General features: G+C 31.8%; 1 protein-coding gene across 2 annotated transcripts in view; it reads right to left on the bottom strand.

Annotated features, from left to right (window-relative positions):
• Window positions 1-19,266, bottom strand: part of Khc-73 (Kinesin heavy chain 73) — a 217,702-nt gene that overhangs the window by 4,024 nt on the left and 194,412 nt on the right. For both annotated transcript variants that reach the window (XM_040727993.2, XM_040727994.2), the window contains 3 exons: window positions 15,438-15,586; window positions 12,921-13,486; window positions 11,241-11,405 (listed from right to left, as the gene is read on the bottom strand). In XM_040727993.2, coding sequence (XP_040583927.1) covers window positions 11,241-11,405; window positions 12,921-13,486; window positions 15,438-15,586 — 880 coding nt within the window. The remainder of the gene's footprint in view (window positions 1-11,240; window positions 11,406-12,920; window positions 13,487-15,437; window positions 15,587-19,266) is intronic.

Here is a 19,266-nt window from a genome sequence, read left to right as displayed (position 1 = left end):
GCTGCTCATAAAAGACGGAGCGTAACCCTGAGGATTTGTTGCTGAGTTATAATTGTAACTCCTTCTTGGACTCAGAGTAGAATTTGGGGATCAAAATCAGATTAATTCTTGCGAGTCCTTTTTTATATCCTTCTTTCCTTCCTCCCTTGTTACAACTGATTGTAGCTGATCTAATGAAACGGCATGAGCTCTATTATTTCTCTCCTCCGAAACATTCTTCAAATTGTTAGGGTTACGATGTATAATTTCGGTTTCTTTTCTTTTTTTAGCATGCCGATTCTATACTAGATTGCCATCATTACTTATAAAATATGGTACACGTTTAACATCATATGACTTTATTGAAGGTAGATATTCACAATTTTGAAACACAAATGATGTCGTTAACAATTTATGAAAAGAGTATTTTCACTAATGTCATAAATTGCATCATAATTTAAGGAGACGCCATTTAGAGGCTCACAGTTGATATTTTAAAATTATAAAATGAACTAATTTCCAATAAATCTGGATAAAACTCCATTGAATGGCTTTTTGAATAAAAAAAATCAAGATCGAACGTATTTTAAGGACTAAACTCGTTTGTCCACTAAAAATTCATAACACTTTCAGACCAGTCTAGTATTTTTAGACAGAAACCTAACAATAAACTGCTGAGTGGTACCTTAAAATCTACACCCTTTGAATTTTAAACTTCAACAAGATATAGTTTATAATTAGTATTATAATTTCAACAGACTTATTACTATAAATAGAAGCTCTTTTAATCATTAATGTAGCCGCTCTTAGTAGCAATGATGGCTTCCTGGCGGCGGCCGAAGGCCTTGCACAAGCTGTGGATGTAGTCCTCTGCCATGGCGTCGCATTCCTGACCAACAATGACTGAGGGCCTAGGTGTTTGGATGACGTACATTGCAGGCCTTCCCTTTGATATGCACCCAAAAGGTGTAGTAGAGGGGTTAGCATTAGGGCTTTTTCTGTGCCAAAAGTGCTAAAAAGAGTTCAAAAGAACTCATTCAAAAGTGTCTGTCAGGGAGGAGACAGGTTCCTTTCATTGCTGGTGTGAAAAGTGCAAAAGCTTTTTCGACTTTTTTTTTTGGCTCTTTGGATAGTCTGATGCGAAACCCCGAGATCTCTTACATGTATCCTTATGGACTTGAGGGGATTAGCCAGTTTGAAGTAATAAAAGTTTGGATTTCAATGGACCACCCCGTATACATACATGTTAGCTCTACATGAAAACAATATAATTTAATATAAATAAGGAAAAAAAAGATGAACATTCTAATCTTATTGCTATTATTATTATACGAGATTCATAATTGGAAACTAATAATAATTATTAATGAGATAGAAACAATCTTTCTGACATTATTAAGAAACGTAATCTTCAATTATGTTAAGATATTTATATATGTAGGTATGTATATTAGAGCTGTACACCGGTATGCATCAGAGGCAGTTGTAATAGCTTATTCTTTTATTATTATTTAGCAAAGTGAACAGGTAAAACCTAAAGGATAATAACTACTGAGAAAACAAAACGGGGGGTACAGGGGTATTGTATTAGGTATAAAATGAGATTTTTGTCAGAGAGCCAGGAGAAAGTGAGAGCGAGATATATGGTATTAATGAATAAACACATTTGTTAATATAAGCCGCCTATAATGTGATTTTGAAGAGAGTTACTTCTATAAAAAGTATAAAACTTACCATTAATTTGTGCATTAGGGCTGGAAAAATATCATAATTATATTTATTTTATTATGCATTTATAAAACAATTTACACCAAAGGTAGGTGAGAATGCTTATTTCAGAGGAAGAAGTTAACAACCAACGACTTATTAAATAATAAACAAAAGAGAGGAAAGAGCACACGCATTCAACAGTTTTTCCTTTAATAATCGTGATACTGTGTTTTTTCTTTACACAGTTCCCTTCTTTGGATAAAATCAATGACAGTGAAGAATGAAATATGTCCTGCTCGTATGTAAGAATAAAGGAAATATAAAATGAAGGGGATAATCCTGAGACATTTGATGAAAGTTTGGGAGGAAGGCAGCTTAGTAGCCATGACGTTTTATTGGATCAGCGTCAAGCAGCCTTTAGAGGAAGAAAATAAGCATAAATCTCACTCTATATACCTTATGATATAGGCTGGAATTGCTCCGATGCCAATCCTCAATTCTACTCCAGTTCCAACAAAGACTTACACTTATAATTACCGACTAATCTTTTTTTTTAACGACATTCTCTATTGGTAATGGGATTCAGAAGTTTGAATTTTAAAGTTATGTTGTTGAATTTCAAAAGTTTCATTAAAGTTCCTTTTCTCAAGTGATACATCAGAATTTAATCCTTTTTTTCATTTAAATGAAAAAAAAATCGTAGCCCTAAAAAATACTTTGGATACTTGGCCGGATTTTTTTTTTTTTTTTTTTTTGTAGAGTGCTTACTCATATGTTTCGTATTGGTGAGTCTGATCAACCAAATCTCTTGCTCTCATATAATACACAACTTACTTTTTTACAAATAAACAAATTTTCCCCATAGCCTGTTTCCAAAATTCGAAATTGCTCATCAAAAGATGGGATTACGGAAAACGAGGAACTGCACAAAACAGCGTTTTGATTTTTTGATTTTAGTAGAGGCCAATTCCGTTTATATATATCTGTCTATCTATGTATGTAATATACATTGTATGCATAACATGATAATTGTATTACTAATATTAACCTAATGCTATTTTTACGATAAGTAGCAACCGATTCCAATAACCCCCTCAAAAAGGGTAAAAACAGGGTAAACTAATTCCATATATATACATATGAAAGTGTCATTTATTTAACTTTTTGTGTGAAAAAGTAAACAGTTTGAAGGCTTAAAAAAATACAAATACCAAAGTTTGAACCATTATTATGAATATTGAGGTGTAGTCATATCTACTCCGAGCGTCATATTTAAATTTACACATATAGAAATGCTCATAACTCGAGTTTTGAAAGGATTTTTTGTACAAAGATGTGGTTGCATTATATTTTAATAATCAGTTTCAATTGTTTTGATTATAAATATTAGCGGTATCTTTAAAAACGACAAAATCGAAGACAAAATAATGATTTCTTGCTTGTTACTAGAAAATTTAATATTTTGAAATTTTTCTCCAAAAATTATATATCTGCAACTTAATTTTTATTGCAAAAATTTAATTTTATGTCAACATCTATAGATTTCTGAAATTTCTTTCCAAAAAAATATATATATTTTGGAATAACTGTGAATTTTTGTTGAAAAAAAATTAATATTTGAAATTTTGTTGACAAAAAATTAATATTTTTTTTTTTTTTTTTCAAATTTTATTTTATGTAAACAACTGTGGATTTTTGAAATTTTTCTCTAGAAAAGTTTTATATCGGAAATTTAATTTTGGAATTTTTTTCCGAAAAATTTTTTTTATGTCAAAAATTTTTAATTTTTTTCAAAAATTTTTTTTTGTTAATAACTGTGAGTTTTAGAAATGTTTTTCTCAAAAATATAATTTTTGTAAAAACACTGTGGATTTTTGAAATTTTTCTCTAAAAAATTTTACATTGGAAATTTAATTTTGTAATTTTTTTTCCGAAAAATTTAATTTCATGCCAACAGCTATGGATTTTTGAACTTTTTTGTGAATAACTGTGATTTTTTGGAAAAAAAATTAATATATTATTTTAAATTATAATTTTGGCAATTATTTGTTTTAATTCCAAAAATCAAGCTCCCCCTCCCCATATATATATATATATATCATCCTTTGGACGCCCCTGAAGACATTACCCAGATAAATAAAGAATTGAATATAATTAGGTTTTATGTTTTAAGAGCATACTAAAAAGTTTTGGCGATAAAATGTAGATTCAATGGAATATGAGCATTATCCCAGTTCACCAACACAAGGAAGGGATAATATTATGAAAATAGTGAACTATTGTATGTCAAAATGGGACCAAGAAATAAAAGGACTTAAATATTTACCCTCTTTCAAAAATGTATCCCTCAATAACCTAGTTTTCTTACATATATGCCCCTAAAATGTATTAACAATATGTTATAACATCCTTATACAATCTTATTTCCATAGTGAATGTACAAATTAACTATTACAATGGGAAAAATAAGATATTTGCCTATAATTATTTTACTTTTCTCGTCCTTTATCTTCACAAAGAAATTAATTGTTCAAATTTAAACATTTTTAGGGATTTTTAAAGGATATTACTTTCATTATATTTACATATCAGTCATTTATCATTAGCATCAAGTATCAAGTGGTCCATTAAAACCTGAACACTTTGAGTTTTAAACTTTAAAAGTTATAATTTATGAATTAACAATAGAATTTCAGCAATACTGTCTAAGCTCTCTGAAATATTAATGTAACTGTCCTTAGGGGCAATGATGGCTTCCTGGGCGTGGTGGAAGGCCTGACATCCGCTGCAGATGGAGTACTCTGTCATTGAGTCCCTGTGCTTGCTGACGGGGGCTTTGAGGGCATCAGTGTTTAGATGAGAGACACTGTAATCCTTCCCTTGAACATGCAATCATAAGGCATACCCGGGGGAGTTTGCATCAGGGCTGTAGATGGAGCAAAAGTGTCCAAAATACACACAAAAGAGTCTTGCAATGGAGGAGAATTGTTGCCTTCATTGCTGGTGCTAAAAGTCGCCTTCCAACCTCACATCGCTCTTTTTACCCACTTTTTTTATGGTTCTTTAGACTGTCTGGTGTGAAACCCCATGATTTCTTCCATGGGCTCCCATGGACTTCAGGGGAAATGCCTGGGCCATTTTATTTAACTCCTCCAGGTCCAATTTAGCATTTTTACAGATCCCTTCTTCCTCTTTAACGTTTGGGACTTGCTGACGGGATAGACGGTGATCCTGGAGACAGCCAATTACTTGGAGTGTGCGAATGGAAATTCATATATCACATTCAAGTTTCATTTTCTGAACTTGTCCATAAGTTAGAGAGATCAGGTTTGCTTTGTTTTGTAACTAATTGCTTATGCTTTAATGTATCGAAATATTAATTATTGTAAATCTCTTAACCTTTATAAATTATTGAATTATTTACTGTTCAGATTTCAATGGAGGTGTTAAGTCTTTTTGTTCCTGATTATGTTTAATGAAGATTTAGTGCAAATATGTTCATTGTATATAGTAAAAATATCAACTTTGAGCTCCTAAATGACGTTCCCTTCAATTAATATGTCAGGGAAAACGCTCAATAGCAAAATTTTTAGAAAATATATATAAGATTTATGTGAATTTAACAAAATACGATTTTATTATTTTAAAAAAATAACCTTGGAGGCCATAATAAATAAAAATTTACGTTTTTACTTGCAATATTGCAACGTAGCAGATTGCCTCTAAATATTTTTAGAAAGAGTTCAAACTTCATCAATCGTATTAACTTTTATCACAAGGAACAAAATTTGAAATGATATAACGGATTTTTTTTTTCTGGGAAAAAGTTGAAAATTAAATTTTTCTGAAAAAAAAATTCAAATATGAATTTCATTAGAAATTCATTTCAATTATTAAATTTCTCGAGGAAAACTAAAAAAAACCCAGTCATTTATAGGCAATTAAATTTTTGTAAAATTAATTCAAAATCGTCGGTAATTTAAAAAAAAATCAAAAATCCAGAGATGTTCACACAACATGAAATTTTTTGGAAAATATGAAAAAATTAAATTTCCATCATTAAATTTTTTGGAGAAAAGTTTCAAATTTCTATTCCTAAGAAGTTAAAATTTCAAAAATCTAGAGCTGATCAGAAAAAACTGAAATTTTTTGAACGAAGATTTCTTAAACTAAATTTTAAATATTAGATTTTGGAGAAATTGAAAAAAATCCATAACTATTTACAGACAATCAAATTTTATGGAAAAAAAAAATTAAATTTAAAAATTTTAGTTTTCTAGTAAGAATCAAAATTCCTTAATTCGGGGAGGGGGAGGGAGCTACAGCCCCTCCAGCCCTCCATCGGTGGACACGTATGATGTATTATTAAATTCTCTTTCTGCTTCCCCTCATCCCTCAAGAATTGACTCTTCATTCCCCTTCCTATCGATATTTTGTGCCTAAATATCTTACAAATTTGAATCTCATTTTCAATTAACACTTGTTTCTTCTATCTCCTCTCCCTATTTTTCCAAATCAAAAAGATTTCTTGCCCCATATTTTTCCTTCATTGTACGTAAATTCTTTAGGGTTCTCTTTCAAGATCATGACATCCCGTTTTCCCGGGAGTTCCCTACATTTCACGCCCACGGGAAATACCAGATTTAATAAAATAATATACTAAATTTTAATTGAATTTAATTATTCATAAAATGCAATGTTAACTACATATTGACTAAATAATTACGTGTTTGAAATCTACATGGCTTCTAGTGATGTACGAGGTGCCTCATAGCCTGCAGGTTGGGCTGTGTATATCACATTTATAACATACTATTTAATTATTTTTTGTTCATGATAAGGTTTCGAAGTTGGGAAAAAAAAAAAAAAAAAAATGCGACTTGCGGCTCTAAAAAACCGATCTGTGCACAATTAATAATAATGATAAAAATAAAAACGTGATGATACGGCATGGGAAAAATATATTATCCCCAACCGTCAACTTATTTAGAAAATGATTTGACTAAGTGGTTCAGTCTGGCTACGCCGTGTTTGATTTCAGGCCAATCCACAGGCTTTCCTGCCAAAATATGATACAATTAATTTATTTTAATATATGACCATGGGAACTAAATTTGTATACTTAAACCATCAGTTAAGTAATAACTAATTTATGAAGTCAAATATAACATGTTCAATTTTATTAAAAATGCTTTAATTTGGACGATTTACATCTTTTGATAAACTTATTTCAATATGTTTATCACTTTTCAATCTAAGAAGCAAGTCTATCTTTTCAATTTCTAATATTGGAGGTTGGTTGATGGGACATTTTAGGAGGTGTTTAATGTATGAAATCAATCATACAAAACGATGCAATGGAGAACACCCTTTCTGAGAGGATATACTTTCTCCTCTAATTGTCAAATATTGCATGGTAAGTCAATTAATAAGAACAAATCTTGTTCGTTTTTCGTAGAGCCCTACTGCAGAAGATTTGAAGTTCAAGGCTGTATTGGTGTCAAAGTAATTTTTGTTATCAATTTCGGGATAAGAGGGTTTTGAAATTTGCCCTCTCCCCGTGGAGTTAGTTTGTTCGAAAAGAAGTCCACACAATAAAAGATTCATATGAAGTGTTTAAAACAGGGATTTTATCTATGGTTTATAATTTTGTATCTTCATTTTCAGTTTCATCAATTGATCAATTCTGAAGTTCATTCTTCCACAGCTCTTAGTATCCTCACTTCCTCTTTGAATAAACTGTCGTTAAGCCTTGGGTTAAGGAGAGTTGAAATAGACAAAACATTCATATTTTCGAATGTCCACAAAATAAAAGATTCATATGAAGTGTTTAAAACAGACATTTTATCTATGGTTTATAATTTTGTATCTTCATTTTCAGTTTGATCAATTCTGAAGTTCATTCTTCGACAGATCTTTGTATCCTCACTTCCTCTTTGAATAAACTGTCGTTAAGCCTTGGGTTAAGGAGAGTTGAAATAGGCAAAACATTCATATTTTCGAATTTATAAGTTTAATACTTACAAATAATCAATAACGTCAGCTTAATTTTCATGAGGTGTCAAATCGAAGATTACGTCATTGATTAGTTGCTAAGGAATGATTTTACATTAGAAATAAATGTATTGGTGGGAGGTTCGGGCTTGGAAAAATGAGATTCGGACGATGGGCTTTCGGGTTCCAGTCAAGTCCATTTTTAAGACTGTCCTTACGACTGCAAGTACTAGAGCTGATTTTAAAGAAAGAAGAAATTAAGTTGAGTGACAACATAAAATGACCCAACTTACTAAGTTTTTCGGACTTATATGCATGGCATAACTGGACTGGACCGAGACTAAACTGGATGGTACTGCATTCTTCAGCCACAAATCTATTCAGAAGGTGGTCTGATTTTTTACAGCGCCCTCTAACTGAGGAACATACACCTATGTTTGCTAATAAATAATATTATAATTCTGGGAGATGCATTATTTTGCGAATAGATGGAACCACTCTCTGCAATTTTGTTTATACACTAAAGTAAGTAAACAACGTTCATGGCCCGTTGAAAATATATGATGGGTGAGACTAAAAGTCTCCTTTAGTCTCTTCAGGTAAGACTAACTTCACATTTACTATTTATTCTTAAAGCATAACTCAAGAATTCTGAAATTCGACAATGTTTATCATTTACTAACTGGATCCTGTTATTTTCCGGTATGCCTAAATTAAAAAAAATATTTCCGGGAATTGAGAACCCCTAGTACATATGTAATAAACAAATGGAATGCTTTTAACTTGAGGAGAAAGACAAGGAGAAAATAAAAAAAGAATGAAAATAGGAAATTGATATGAGGCCAAATGTATGAATGTACATATTAGTGTTGAGACTCGGTCTGAGACCAAATCTGTTTTACAGTCTTAAATCTAGACGGAATTATTTTCGGTTGAGAGCTCCATCTCCGACTGTAGACCAAAATTTAGTCGTTTTCAAATCGTGTACAGATTTTTGTAGTTTCAATTTACGCACCTATTTTTTTGGTTTCAACATATGGAACGATTTTGTCCCCAATCTTGCACGGTGTTACTTCACACAATGATAAATGCGTAAATTTACAAAATATTTTTTGTCAGCTGTCGATTTTCACTACTTATCGTTTTGTTATGAACGATAATTTACTGTATTTGATTTAGGTCTTGTCAGGCTATGAGTTATTCTCTTTTCGATCGCATATGTAAATTTCATTTTTTGTAAAAAAAAAATTCTAAAGTAAAATTTCATTTATTAAAATTTTCGGACAAAAATTTCAAAAATCCATAGCTATTCTCAAAAATTCTAAAAAATTTTAGAGATATAATTGTAAGTCCTTTTTGGACTCGGAGTAAAATTGAGGATCGACATTGGAGTAATTCTTGATAATGTCCTTGTTGATTCCCTTTTCTCCCTCCTCCCTTGTCACAACTGATGGGAGCTGATCTAATGAAACGTCATGAGCGTTATTCTTTCACCCCTCCAAAATATTCTTCAAAATTGTCAGGGTAACCAAATTGATTTTTTTTAAACATTTCCATCATATATTGTTATATTTTTCCTTCTGAAGTAAGCATTATTTCCTAGCTGGGGTGTCTACTGTTTTAAAAATGCATAGTAAAATAAATATAATCATGATATTTTCCTTGCCCAACTGTCATTTTAAATGTAGAAAGTTCTCCTCTTTATTGTATTTATGCCTCCAAAGTCATATAAAAGGCACTTGATATTAACATTGGTCATTATTCAGTAGTAGCAGATGTTTCGCTCCTGCCTTCTCTTCGCTCTCTTACAAATTTATCATCTCTGGGTATGACGTATGTTTTACAATTTTTACATAAAATGGGATAAGAAAGAACCCGGTTGGATTTTCAGACCCAAACCCATCACTAAACACACAACACATATTATATTATAAAAATATCGTCCATATTTATACCATATAAAAATCCCTCTTTTGTTTTGTATACAAAATAAATAGTCTTACGTGCCTTTCATAACAATGGATTTGATGATAAACACGAGAAGAAGAAACAACAAGAATAATAACTACAAACAAACCACCCTATCAATAATATTAGTAATACCAATTCATTAGAATCTACAGGAAAATGAACGCAGTTTTGCAATCGATTAACACCTTCTTTTACTTTGCTTGAGTGGGGTGAAAAAATACGAGGGTTAATTAAAACACCAATGTATGGATTTATTATGTTTATGTGAAAAGTTCAAGGCATAGATTTGTGTTGTGTAAAGAAGAGAAATTTATATATTTTGTACATGGAACCATAGAAATTGAGTTAAGAGCTCTTCTTTTTTTTTCACTCTTGTTGTGTTCTGTTCGTTCAAAATAGACAATGCAGTATGTAATAAATTACACGAAAAAAAACGGGAGAAGAAAAAAAAAATGGAAAGAAAGAAAGAAAAAGTTAAAGGGGGGGAAGATCCTTGAAATGTTAGGTTGAACAATGTACAATGTATATACATAAATATGTGGCCCGTCAACATAAAAACAAGTTGGAATGATTTTTTCTCATAGCTGATGCATTTATATTCTATGACGCATGGTTCTATTTTAAATCTTTGAGTTTGCCACAAGTCACGCTTAAATTGATCGATACGTTAAGGGAATGAGAAATGGATTGATTTTATTTAAATAGCTGCATGGCCTGTCACCACAAAAGTAAGCATGCAATTTGATAATTACGTATGGTTTACATTGTGTATTCTTCAACAACAATTATCATCCATGTCCAGTGGTGTCCGCAACAGGAGGGCTGCAGGGGCTGTAGCCCTCACCCCAAATGAAGGCATTTTTGCTTTTTATATGATTTTTTTTTTTTTTGAGGGAGATTTATTTTCATAAAAATAGAATTCATTCGTGCAAATTATGCAACTGAGCAAAAAATTGAATATTTGACATTTTGTTCCAAAAACTATTTTTTTTTGTCTGTAGCAATGGATTTTTGAAATTTTTGTCCAAAAAAATTAGTTTTCTGTAAATAGCTATCGATTTTTGAATTTTTTTTTTTTTCAAAAAAATTAATTTTATTGTAAGCAACAGTTGATTTTTGAATCTTTTTTCTAAAAAATATATATATTTGTTAATTTGGTATGGATTAAAAATATATGCCAAAAAATAATATAATCTTGCAGATGCTCCTAATGTCTATGACAAATTATTCTTACGGACATTTTAATTGTGTCGCAAATAGTGCTTAAAGAAGCTAAAATTCTTCGACACAACCTGTAAACGCTAACATTCTATTTGAAAGGGGCCATATTCTGTCTAATAAAAGTCCCTTAAATCAAATTAAGGTTCTAAACTATATCTATAATTTTTGAATATTTCATCTCATCCTACAAATTTGAATACATGCTTATAATTGAATCAAATCTCTCAAGGAAAAATATTGTTATATTTTGATATGAACTAAATAAATTATAAATAGTGATTTGTCCTTTTCTTGATATTTGTTCTAGATTGTTCTTATATTGACGCACCACATATGTACATAATAACTAAATGTGAAGTACATACCTATGGATGAATCCAAAACGATCCCTACCCAAAGACCAGATGCAAATTCCGTTGTTCCAAGGAAAGCAATGGACCCTGATGCAAAATTTGGTCGAATGGTAACTATTTCTCCGATGATCATCCACTCTGGTAGGCGTAGATTGCATGTAGACATAATTTCTTCTTCTGCAATTAAGGGATCGATATAAATATATATATACTATGAGCAAGGCTTAAGACAACCATAATGTGCAAGGGCCTATTCAAATTTGAATTCGATTTATAATTTATTTTTTGTAGAAAATTAATTTTGATTCCTTTTTTTTTTTTAAATAATATAATTCGGGGCCCTTTAAAAAAACTGGCGTCTTAAATAACCCCTACTTTAACAAGGATGGTAGGCAAAGAGTCTACCACTGAAGATTTCACCCCATAAGGCACAAAAGGTTTGATCCCTAAAATTACATTTGTCACCCAGAACTTTCTCTTTTTGCGTGTCAGCCAGACCCCTGAAAATAACTTCTGAGCTGTTTATTTGAACCTTAAGATAAATGGATAAAACTTGCACCAATGTACAGTACCATGTCAGGACATTATAAAAACCCATGAATGACGAAAAAATTAACGCGTAAACTTGAGGTAAGACCCCCAACACACACACACACACAAAGTACCCCCGAAAACCGTAAAATTAACATTTTTCACTCGAATAAGTTACTTGTACCAAACTTGCGTCTGTGTATAGTACTATACCTTTGGAAAAGTGAGGTCAGATCCCCCCGAAAACGATGAATTTAAGGTATATGTCACCCATAACTTACATGGACAAAACTTGCACCAATGTATTGTACCTTGTCAGTACATAATTAAAAACAAGACTGAAAAAAATTAGGTGATGAACTTGAGGTCAGATCCCCCCTCCCCCTAAAAAAAAAGTACCCTGATAAACTGTAAAATTAACATTTTTTCACTAAAAAGTTACATGGACAAAACTTGCAATAATGTATTGTGCTATGTGAAGATAGATATCATACAAAATTAAGACTCATAAAAAATTTCCGTCAGAAAAGTGAGGTCACCCCTCTCCCCCAACACACCCCCACCCAAAGTGGCCCCAAAAAAAGTTGAATTTACAGTTTATTTCATCCCATAAAGTATATAGACAAAACTTGTAAAGTACTATCTCACAGAGCATCATAAAAAAACAAAGACGGACAACAAATTTCCGTCCGGGAAAATTAAGTCAAACCCCCAAAAAAACTACAACATCCCTATCCCCTAAATTAAAACAATATGTTGATAATGTTTTATCAGGACATTATAACAAACCCAATTACAAAGACATGAACAGTATGGATTTAAAATCTCCTCATCACTGTCTTCACTTTCATCATTACTTTTGTCATCTTCGTCAATATGCCCATAAAAAAACAGAAGAAATACAATTTCATTAATATTATTTTCTAAAAAATGCTCTACGTTTACAGTTTTTTTTTTTTTTTTGAAGAGAAAAAAAAGTTGGTTAGGAATTTTTGACATTTAAATATTTTCTGCCAAGACGATAATTATTTATAGACTTAGTGACGCAAAATTTATCAGATTTATGGGGTTACAGACTCTCTACCCCCCCCCCCTAAAGACACCCTTGGTAATAAATAAGGATTGATTCCTTTTTTTTTTTAATGTGTGTTAATTCCTTACCATCAACAGAGCCTCGTCCCTCGTATTCCACAATGTTGTTATTATTATTGTTATTCATATTGTTTCCATTGTTGGAAGAGCGGGAAAATGAGGATGAAGTCGGGGACGTCCGACATTTTCTACGACGTGAGAGATTTGTGGACTTGGAACAAGCTGTGGTCGTCGTGGTAATGGTTGTCTGAGTAAGTGATGCCGTGGCCATGGAGCTGCATGGCGTGGGAGGTATTGAGGGTGAGTTGGCTGAAGTAGGAGAAACTAATATTAGGGATGCATGACTAGATGGCGTTTCTCCTGCAACAGTACGATCATCTTCTCCAGGAGAAATACTGGTGAGAGAGACATCAGGAGGACTCAGGAGGTGACCGAAATCCTCGGAAATATAAAGGAAATCCAAGGTGTCTGTTCGTGGATCTGAGGCGTTGTTATCTTCGAGAGGTAAGAGATGAAGGAGCTCCTTTGGATTCACGGTTTCGGTGTCGGGTGTAACATCGGCAGATATACTACGGCATGACATGGAGTCATCAGAGGAGAGTGTGTTTGAGGAGACGGCCTGGGAGCCATAACCACTGTTCCAAGAAATGATAATAGAGTCATAAGTTAAATGTATATATAAATAAACCAAAGCGTGTCTGTCTGTCTGACTATTTGAAAAGACATCACTTTTCTGTGTGATTTTTTAAAACTACCTTGCACAAATAAATAAAATTGTAACAACTGACATGTGGAACTAAAGCTCAGCGCATCATATTCAAAAAAATATATAAATATAATTGGTAAAGCAACATAACTTTTCCCTTTTTTATAAAACATGCCAATCAGGCAGTATAAGTAGTAGCAGGGCGGACATGGGATAATCCCAGAGATACGACTCTATAGTTTTTAGGAAAATAGATTGAGTAGTTATCATGACAGGTGCGTTTCCTTTCGACAATAAATATTATTGGTAAAAAATGATTTGACAGAATATTTTAACAAATTAAACTTGTTTAAATTTAGCTCCTGAGTTTATATTAGTGTAATTTGGGAAAATGCATTAATTGTTTGTTTCAATTTTTAATATAAGAAAAAAAGATTTTTTCAATTCATTTTTAGAATTGGAAATTTTTAAATATGTTTGAATGCAAATAAATCTACGGATAAAGAGCTCATCAGTTCCGGTGTTGGATCCAGATTGGATAATTGGAACTGAATTGTTTTCGGAAAAGTAATTTTTTAAAGACTTTTGCAAATTAGCTCATTACTGAGTACTCAATCATTTACAATTATAAATAAGATATGTTACCAATTACATTTTACTTCTTTTTGTAATAAAATCTATAACTTTAAAACTTCTTTATGAAAAATTATTTAAAGACAACAAAAAATGAAAAAATTACTAGGTACTAAAATACCAAAGTTTGGTTTATTCAGTATATGGACAAAAGGGGACGTGCCCATATGATATGATTTTAAAATTTATTTGAAACAAAACTTTTAATGTTTAATAAAACATATAATAAACTCTTTCGATACATAAATTTTTTTAATGCCTCTTGAAAAAAGACAATTGAGTTGTCGTACCATTTATATGTTTTTAAAAATCATGGTCAGTTCATGAAATTCTAGGTACATGGATTAACCCGTGCGTAGACACTTTGGCGAAAAAAATAGTAAATATATTTGATTCATTTCGTAATAGGGATTTTTGAACAGTTGTCTCTAACTGATATTAGAACAAAAATCTTGACAACTGTCCACTATTTAAATGAACAAATAAATTAGAAAGAGAAAAAATGTTTTAAGAAGAGAAGAAGTAAATAAATAAATCAATGACTTCAAAATTCGGAAGACAATTGCGCTTGCAAGATTATATATATATATATTTCCAAAAAATTTAATTTTCTGTAAATAGCTGTAGAATTTTGAAATTTTTCTCCAAAAAATGTAATATTTGAAAAAAATTTCAAATAAATTTATATTTGAAATATAATTTTTCAAAATTTCTCAAAGAAAAATTAATATTTGAAATTGAATTTTTGAAAAATGTAATTTTGAAATTTTTCCCCAAAAAATGTAATATTTGAATTACATTTTCAAAAAAATTTATATTCGAATTATAATTTTTGAAAATTTTCTCCCAAAAATGTAAATTTTGAAATTTTTCTCAAAAAATGTAATATTTGAATTTTTTAAAAAAAATCAATACTTGAAATTTAATTTTTGGAACTAATATTAAAAAAAAAAAAAAATTGAAATTTTTTTCCAGAAAAAAATTATATTTAAAACTTTTATCAACAAAAAAAATTAATATTGGGAATGTAATAGTTGATATTTTTACCCAAAAAATTTAATTTTTCAATTTCTTTTTCATAAAAATTTAATTTTGTAATTTTAATCTAAAAATTTTCATTATTGATTATTGATCCCCCCAAAAAAAAAAAAAAAAATATATATATGTATATATATAATCCTGCGGACGCCCCTGGGTGTCGACATTTAAATACTCTTGATAGTTATAAAAGAATATGAAATAATTACCTGGAGACCATTGAAGGTGTGCTGATTTTCGTGGATTGTAAGTCATTTAAAGACTCGGTTGTTTGTGAATTGGTGAGATGCTGAAACTGTTGTGTTCTTTGTAGCACATTGTGGTTTATGGGGCGAACGGTTTTTTGTACTTGGCTTTCCTTTTTTTTTGTAAAGTAGTAGATTTGGTTGTTGGTTTGAGTAATGAAAAAAGAAAATATACATAAAAAACTTGTTTAGAAAATATCCTTCTATTTGTGTAAGCAAGAAATTTCTATCTTTAAAAAAAAATATTTTACATTCCAGTGATAATTACATATTTTCATTTCAATTTAATACATAGTATTGGCTGTTCAGTCTAAGAAAATATATATGTAATATAATATATGTATATGTAAAATGGATAGAAGATCCAACACTGCAATTAGTGTTGAGACTCGGTCCAAACCCGAACAGTTGTTTGGTTCGGTCTTATGTAGGGTGGAGCTTATATTTTAAATGTTTAGAATGGCTTACTTTCTCAAAATGTCCCCTATAGTCTATAAATATACCTGGGTAACAGTCAAATTTTTTTGAGACTTATCTTGGAGTTAGCTCAAGGGCCCTAAATTTTTGAAAATTTACACTTTTTTTAGAAAAAATTTGGTTTTCTTTTAATATCATCTATATACAGGGTTTATGAAAATCTGAGGACTTTGAATGTTAAACTTCAACAAGATATCATTGATTAATTAACAATAGAATTTTAACAATATTAATACTTTAAATAGATGTTTGTCTGAACTCTTTTAATCATTAATGTAGCCGCCCTTAGCGACAACTATCGATTCCAGGTGGCGGCATAAAGCCTGGTATCTGCTAAGGATGTAGTCATCTGTCATGACGTCCCAGTGCTGACTGACAGTGGCTTTGAGGGTCTCTGTGTTTTGATGAGGGATACTGCAGGCCTTCCCCTCGACATGCACACAAAAGGTGTAGTCGAGGGGCTTGGCATCCGGGATGTAGGGTGTTACAAGTTTCAAAAAGAGTTTTGATAGCTCTCTGAACAGTCTGCTGTGAAATCCCAAGATCTCTTGAAATTGCCATCCTGGACAAGAGGGCTGGGCTTTTTTCTTTAACTCCTCCACTAATTTTTGCATTTTTGACAGATGCCTTCATTTTCTCGACTTTAACGTAAGCTGGAGAGTTCCGCTTTCTTTGCTTTTGTAACTAATTGTTATGCTTTAATATATCAAAATATTAATTATTTTCAATCACTCAACCTTGAAATTAGTAAGTGTGTAGATGTCGATGGACCAACATGTAATTATTGTTATCGTTCAACTGTTTATAATGTAATTAAATACATTTTAATCTTTCAGCTTCTTTTTACCTAGTTAATTAACCTCAATATAAAAAGGATGTTCAACAACAGTATTAAATTACCAAATAAGTTTGGTCTTTTATAAATCATAACAGTCTCAAACCGGTCTATGATTTTCAGACTGAAACCATACCCAACACTAGGATTGACCTCATATATACGCATTACATTATAAATTTATATATATTTTTTTTATAAAAAGCCCAAAACATGTCTTTAAATGTTAACATAAAAAATTAATTTGGCAAAGTGTTGTAAGACCCTACTTGCCTTTATAATTTCCTTTCATTTTAAAAAGCAAATCAACTTTAACTTTGTAAAAAAAGGAAATGAAAAGAGGGGAAGTTTGAACATAAATTGACTTCTTTGTAGTACCATCTATCCACGGTTCACTGTAAAATGATTGTGGAAGATAAATTCAACTTGTCTCAGGTACCCGTAGTTCAACTTCACAACCTGTGGTCCAGGGTACATTATAGTATGTTAGAAGGGTTCCTTGATGCCCTAAACGCAGCAGCTGTCGAGTTTAAACTGCCTCGAGGCCCACAGCACTTCACCTGTGCAACCTGTGGGTCAAACATTATTTTGGGATATTAGAAGGTTACTTTGATGCTCAGGGAAGCGGGGCCAGATACATTTAACTTGCATCAGGACCCAAAAGGTTCACCTAAGCAAACTGTGGGCTAGGGTGAATTATACTATGTTTGAAGGGTTCCTTACTGCTTAGAAACTCTGTGGCAATGGAGTTTAAACTGCCTTGGGCCCAGAGCACTTCCCTTGTGCAACTCATGGGACAAAGTTTATTTTTGGATATTAGAAGGTTACCTTGATGCTCAGGGAAGTGGGACCAGATAAAATCAACTTACCTTAAGGCCCAGTACTTCACCCTGTGGACCAGGGTGTATTATAGCATGTAAGAAGGCTTCTTTTGTGCTTAGAAACGCGGCGGCGGTCTAGTTTAAACTGCCTTGGAGCAAAGCACTTTAACTGTACAACCTGTGGACCAGGCTGTAATATGTGATATTAGAAGGGTACCTTGATGCTCAAGAAAGCGGCGGTGGATAAATTAAACTTGCCTTGAGGCCCAGTAGTTCACCTATGGGCCAGGGTGTATTCTAGATTAGTAGGGTTCCATCCTGGTACGTTTCTTCATCATTCAATAGTTTTATCGTCCGAATATTATACAAATTTCAACGAAATTGCACATGATATTATTGTCTTGCAATGAAATAACTCACAATCATATTGCTCACTATGGTATTGCTTCACAATGACATTTTCGTCCACAATGATAGTAAACCACGCAACGATATTACCCCAACATTTTTGTCCGCAACTTTTTTACCATAACTATTTATCAGATACCCCTATTAACCTGCTAGTGTTGGGTTTGGGTCTGAAAATCCTAGAAGGCTAAGAGTCTGACCATGATTTTTAGTAGACCAAAATAACTTGATCCGTTAAAAAAGTTTTGTCAGGACTCGAAGAAACGATTTGGTCTATAGATCGGTCCCAAAGGAAATACATATGAATAAATGAACTGTTGATGATGTCATGTGTGTTTCAAAATTATGAATTTCTGACTAATAAAGTCAATTGAAGCTAACTGTTTTGCATAAATCATATTTGTACATAGAAAAATAAATCAGGATAGGAAAGAAAATTCGCCTATAAATTGGAACCAAAAAAACTGGGTGATGATTTGAAAAAGATTCAATTTTACTTTACGATTTAAGACCCTGGACCGAAATATCAGTCCAAATCGTCCTAAAAAAATTAAGACCGGTGTGAGGCCTAAATGATTTTAAGTAGACTGAACTAATTTTGTGCTTAAAGGATCTTCAGTTTCATTTAAAATTCGGTCATGAACAATTCTATAAATTAATTGTTCATGACGTCCGTTGTGTTTCAAAATGGTGAACATTGATCTCTAATAAGATCCATTGAAGTTAAATGACTTGCATTAATACAACTCATAAATCAGAATAAGGGGGAAATCAGTAGTCCAAACATTGAGATGGAAAAAATAGGTTTATATATCTTAAGCAAAAATGAAGGGTCCACGGTTTGTAGACAATTAAATTTCAATCAACGTTCTGAGAACAAAAATACCGTTCCAGTTAAAATGACTAAAGACCGAACTGAAAAAGAAATCGGTCTGGGCCCTAGTTTCAACTCTATAAGGTACATTGAAGGGATGGATTTTGGTCTGAAAATCTGATAGTGGTCTGAGACTGTTATGATTTTGAGTGGATCAAACTAATTTGCTTCTTTAAAGAAGTTCGGGTTTGACCAGTCTGAAGGGAAAAATCAGTCCGGATTAGTCCGAACGAAAAACTCTTCAGTTTTTAATAGAAGTTTAAGGTCTTGAGATTTGATGGATAAATAATTTGATTTACCTCCGCCAACAAAGTTAAAACCCTCCAAACCTATCAGAGATAGATCACTCAATTTAGGCGGTGGTTTTGCACTCTACCG

This window comes from Lepeophtheirus salmonis, chromosome 2 (assembly GCF_016086655.4).
Source record: "Lepeophtheirus salmonis chromosome 2, UVic_Lsal_1.4, whole genome shotgun sequence".
Taxonomy (NCBI): domain Eukaryota; kingdom Metazoa; phylum Arthropoda; class Copepoda; order Siphonostomatoida; family Caligidae; genus Lepeophtheirus; species Lepeophtheirus salmonis.
Note: the sequence above shows the minus strand (reverse complement) of the source record. Positions and strands in the feature narration are given on the sequence as shown.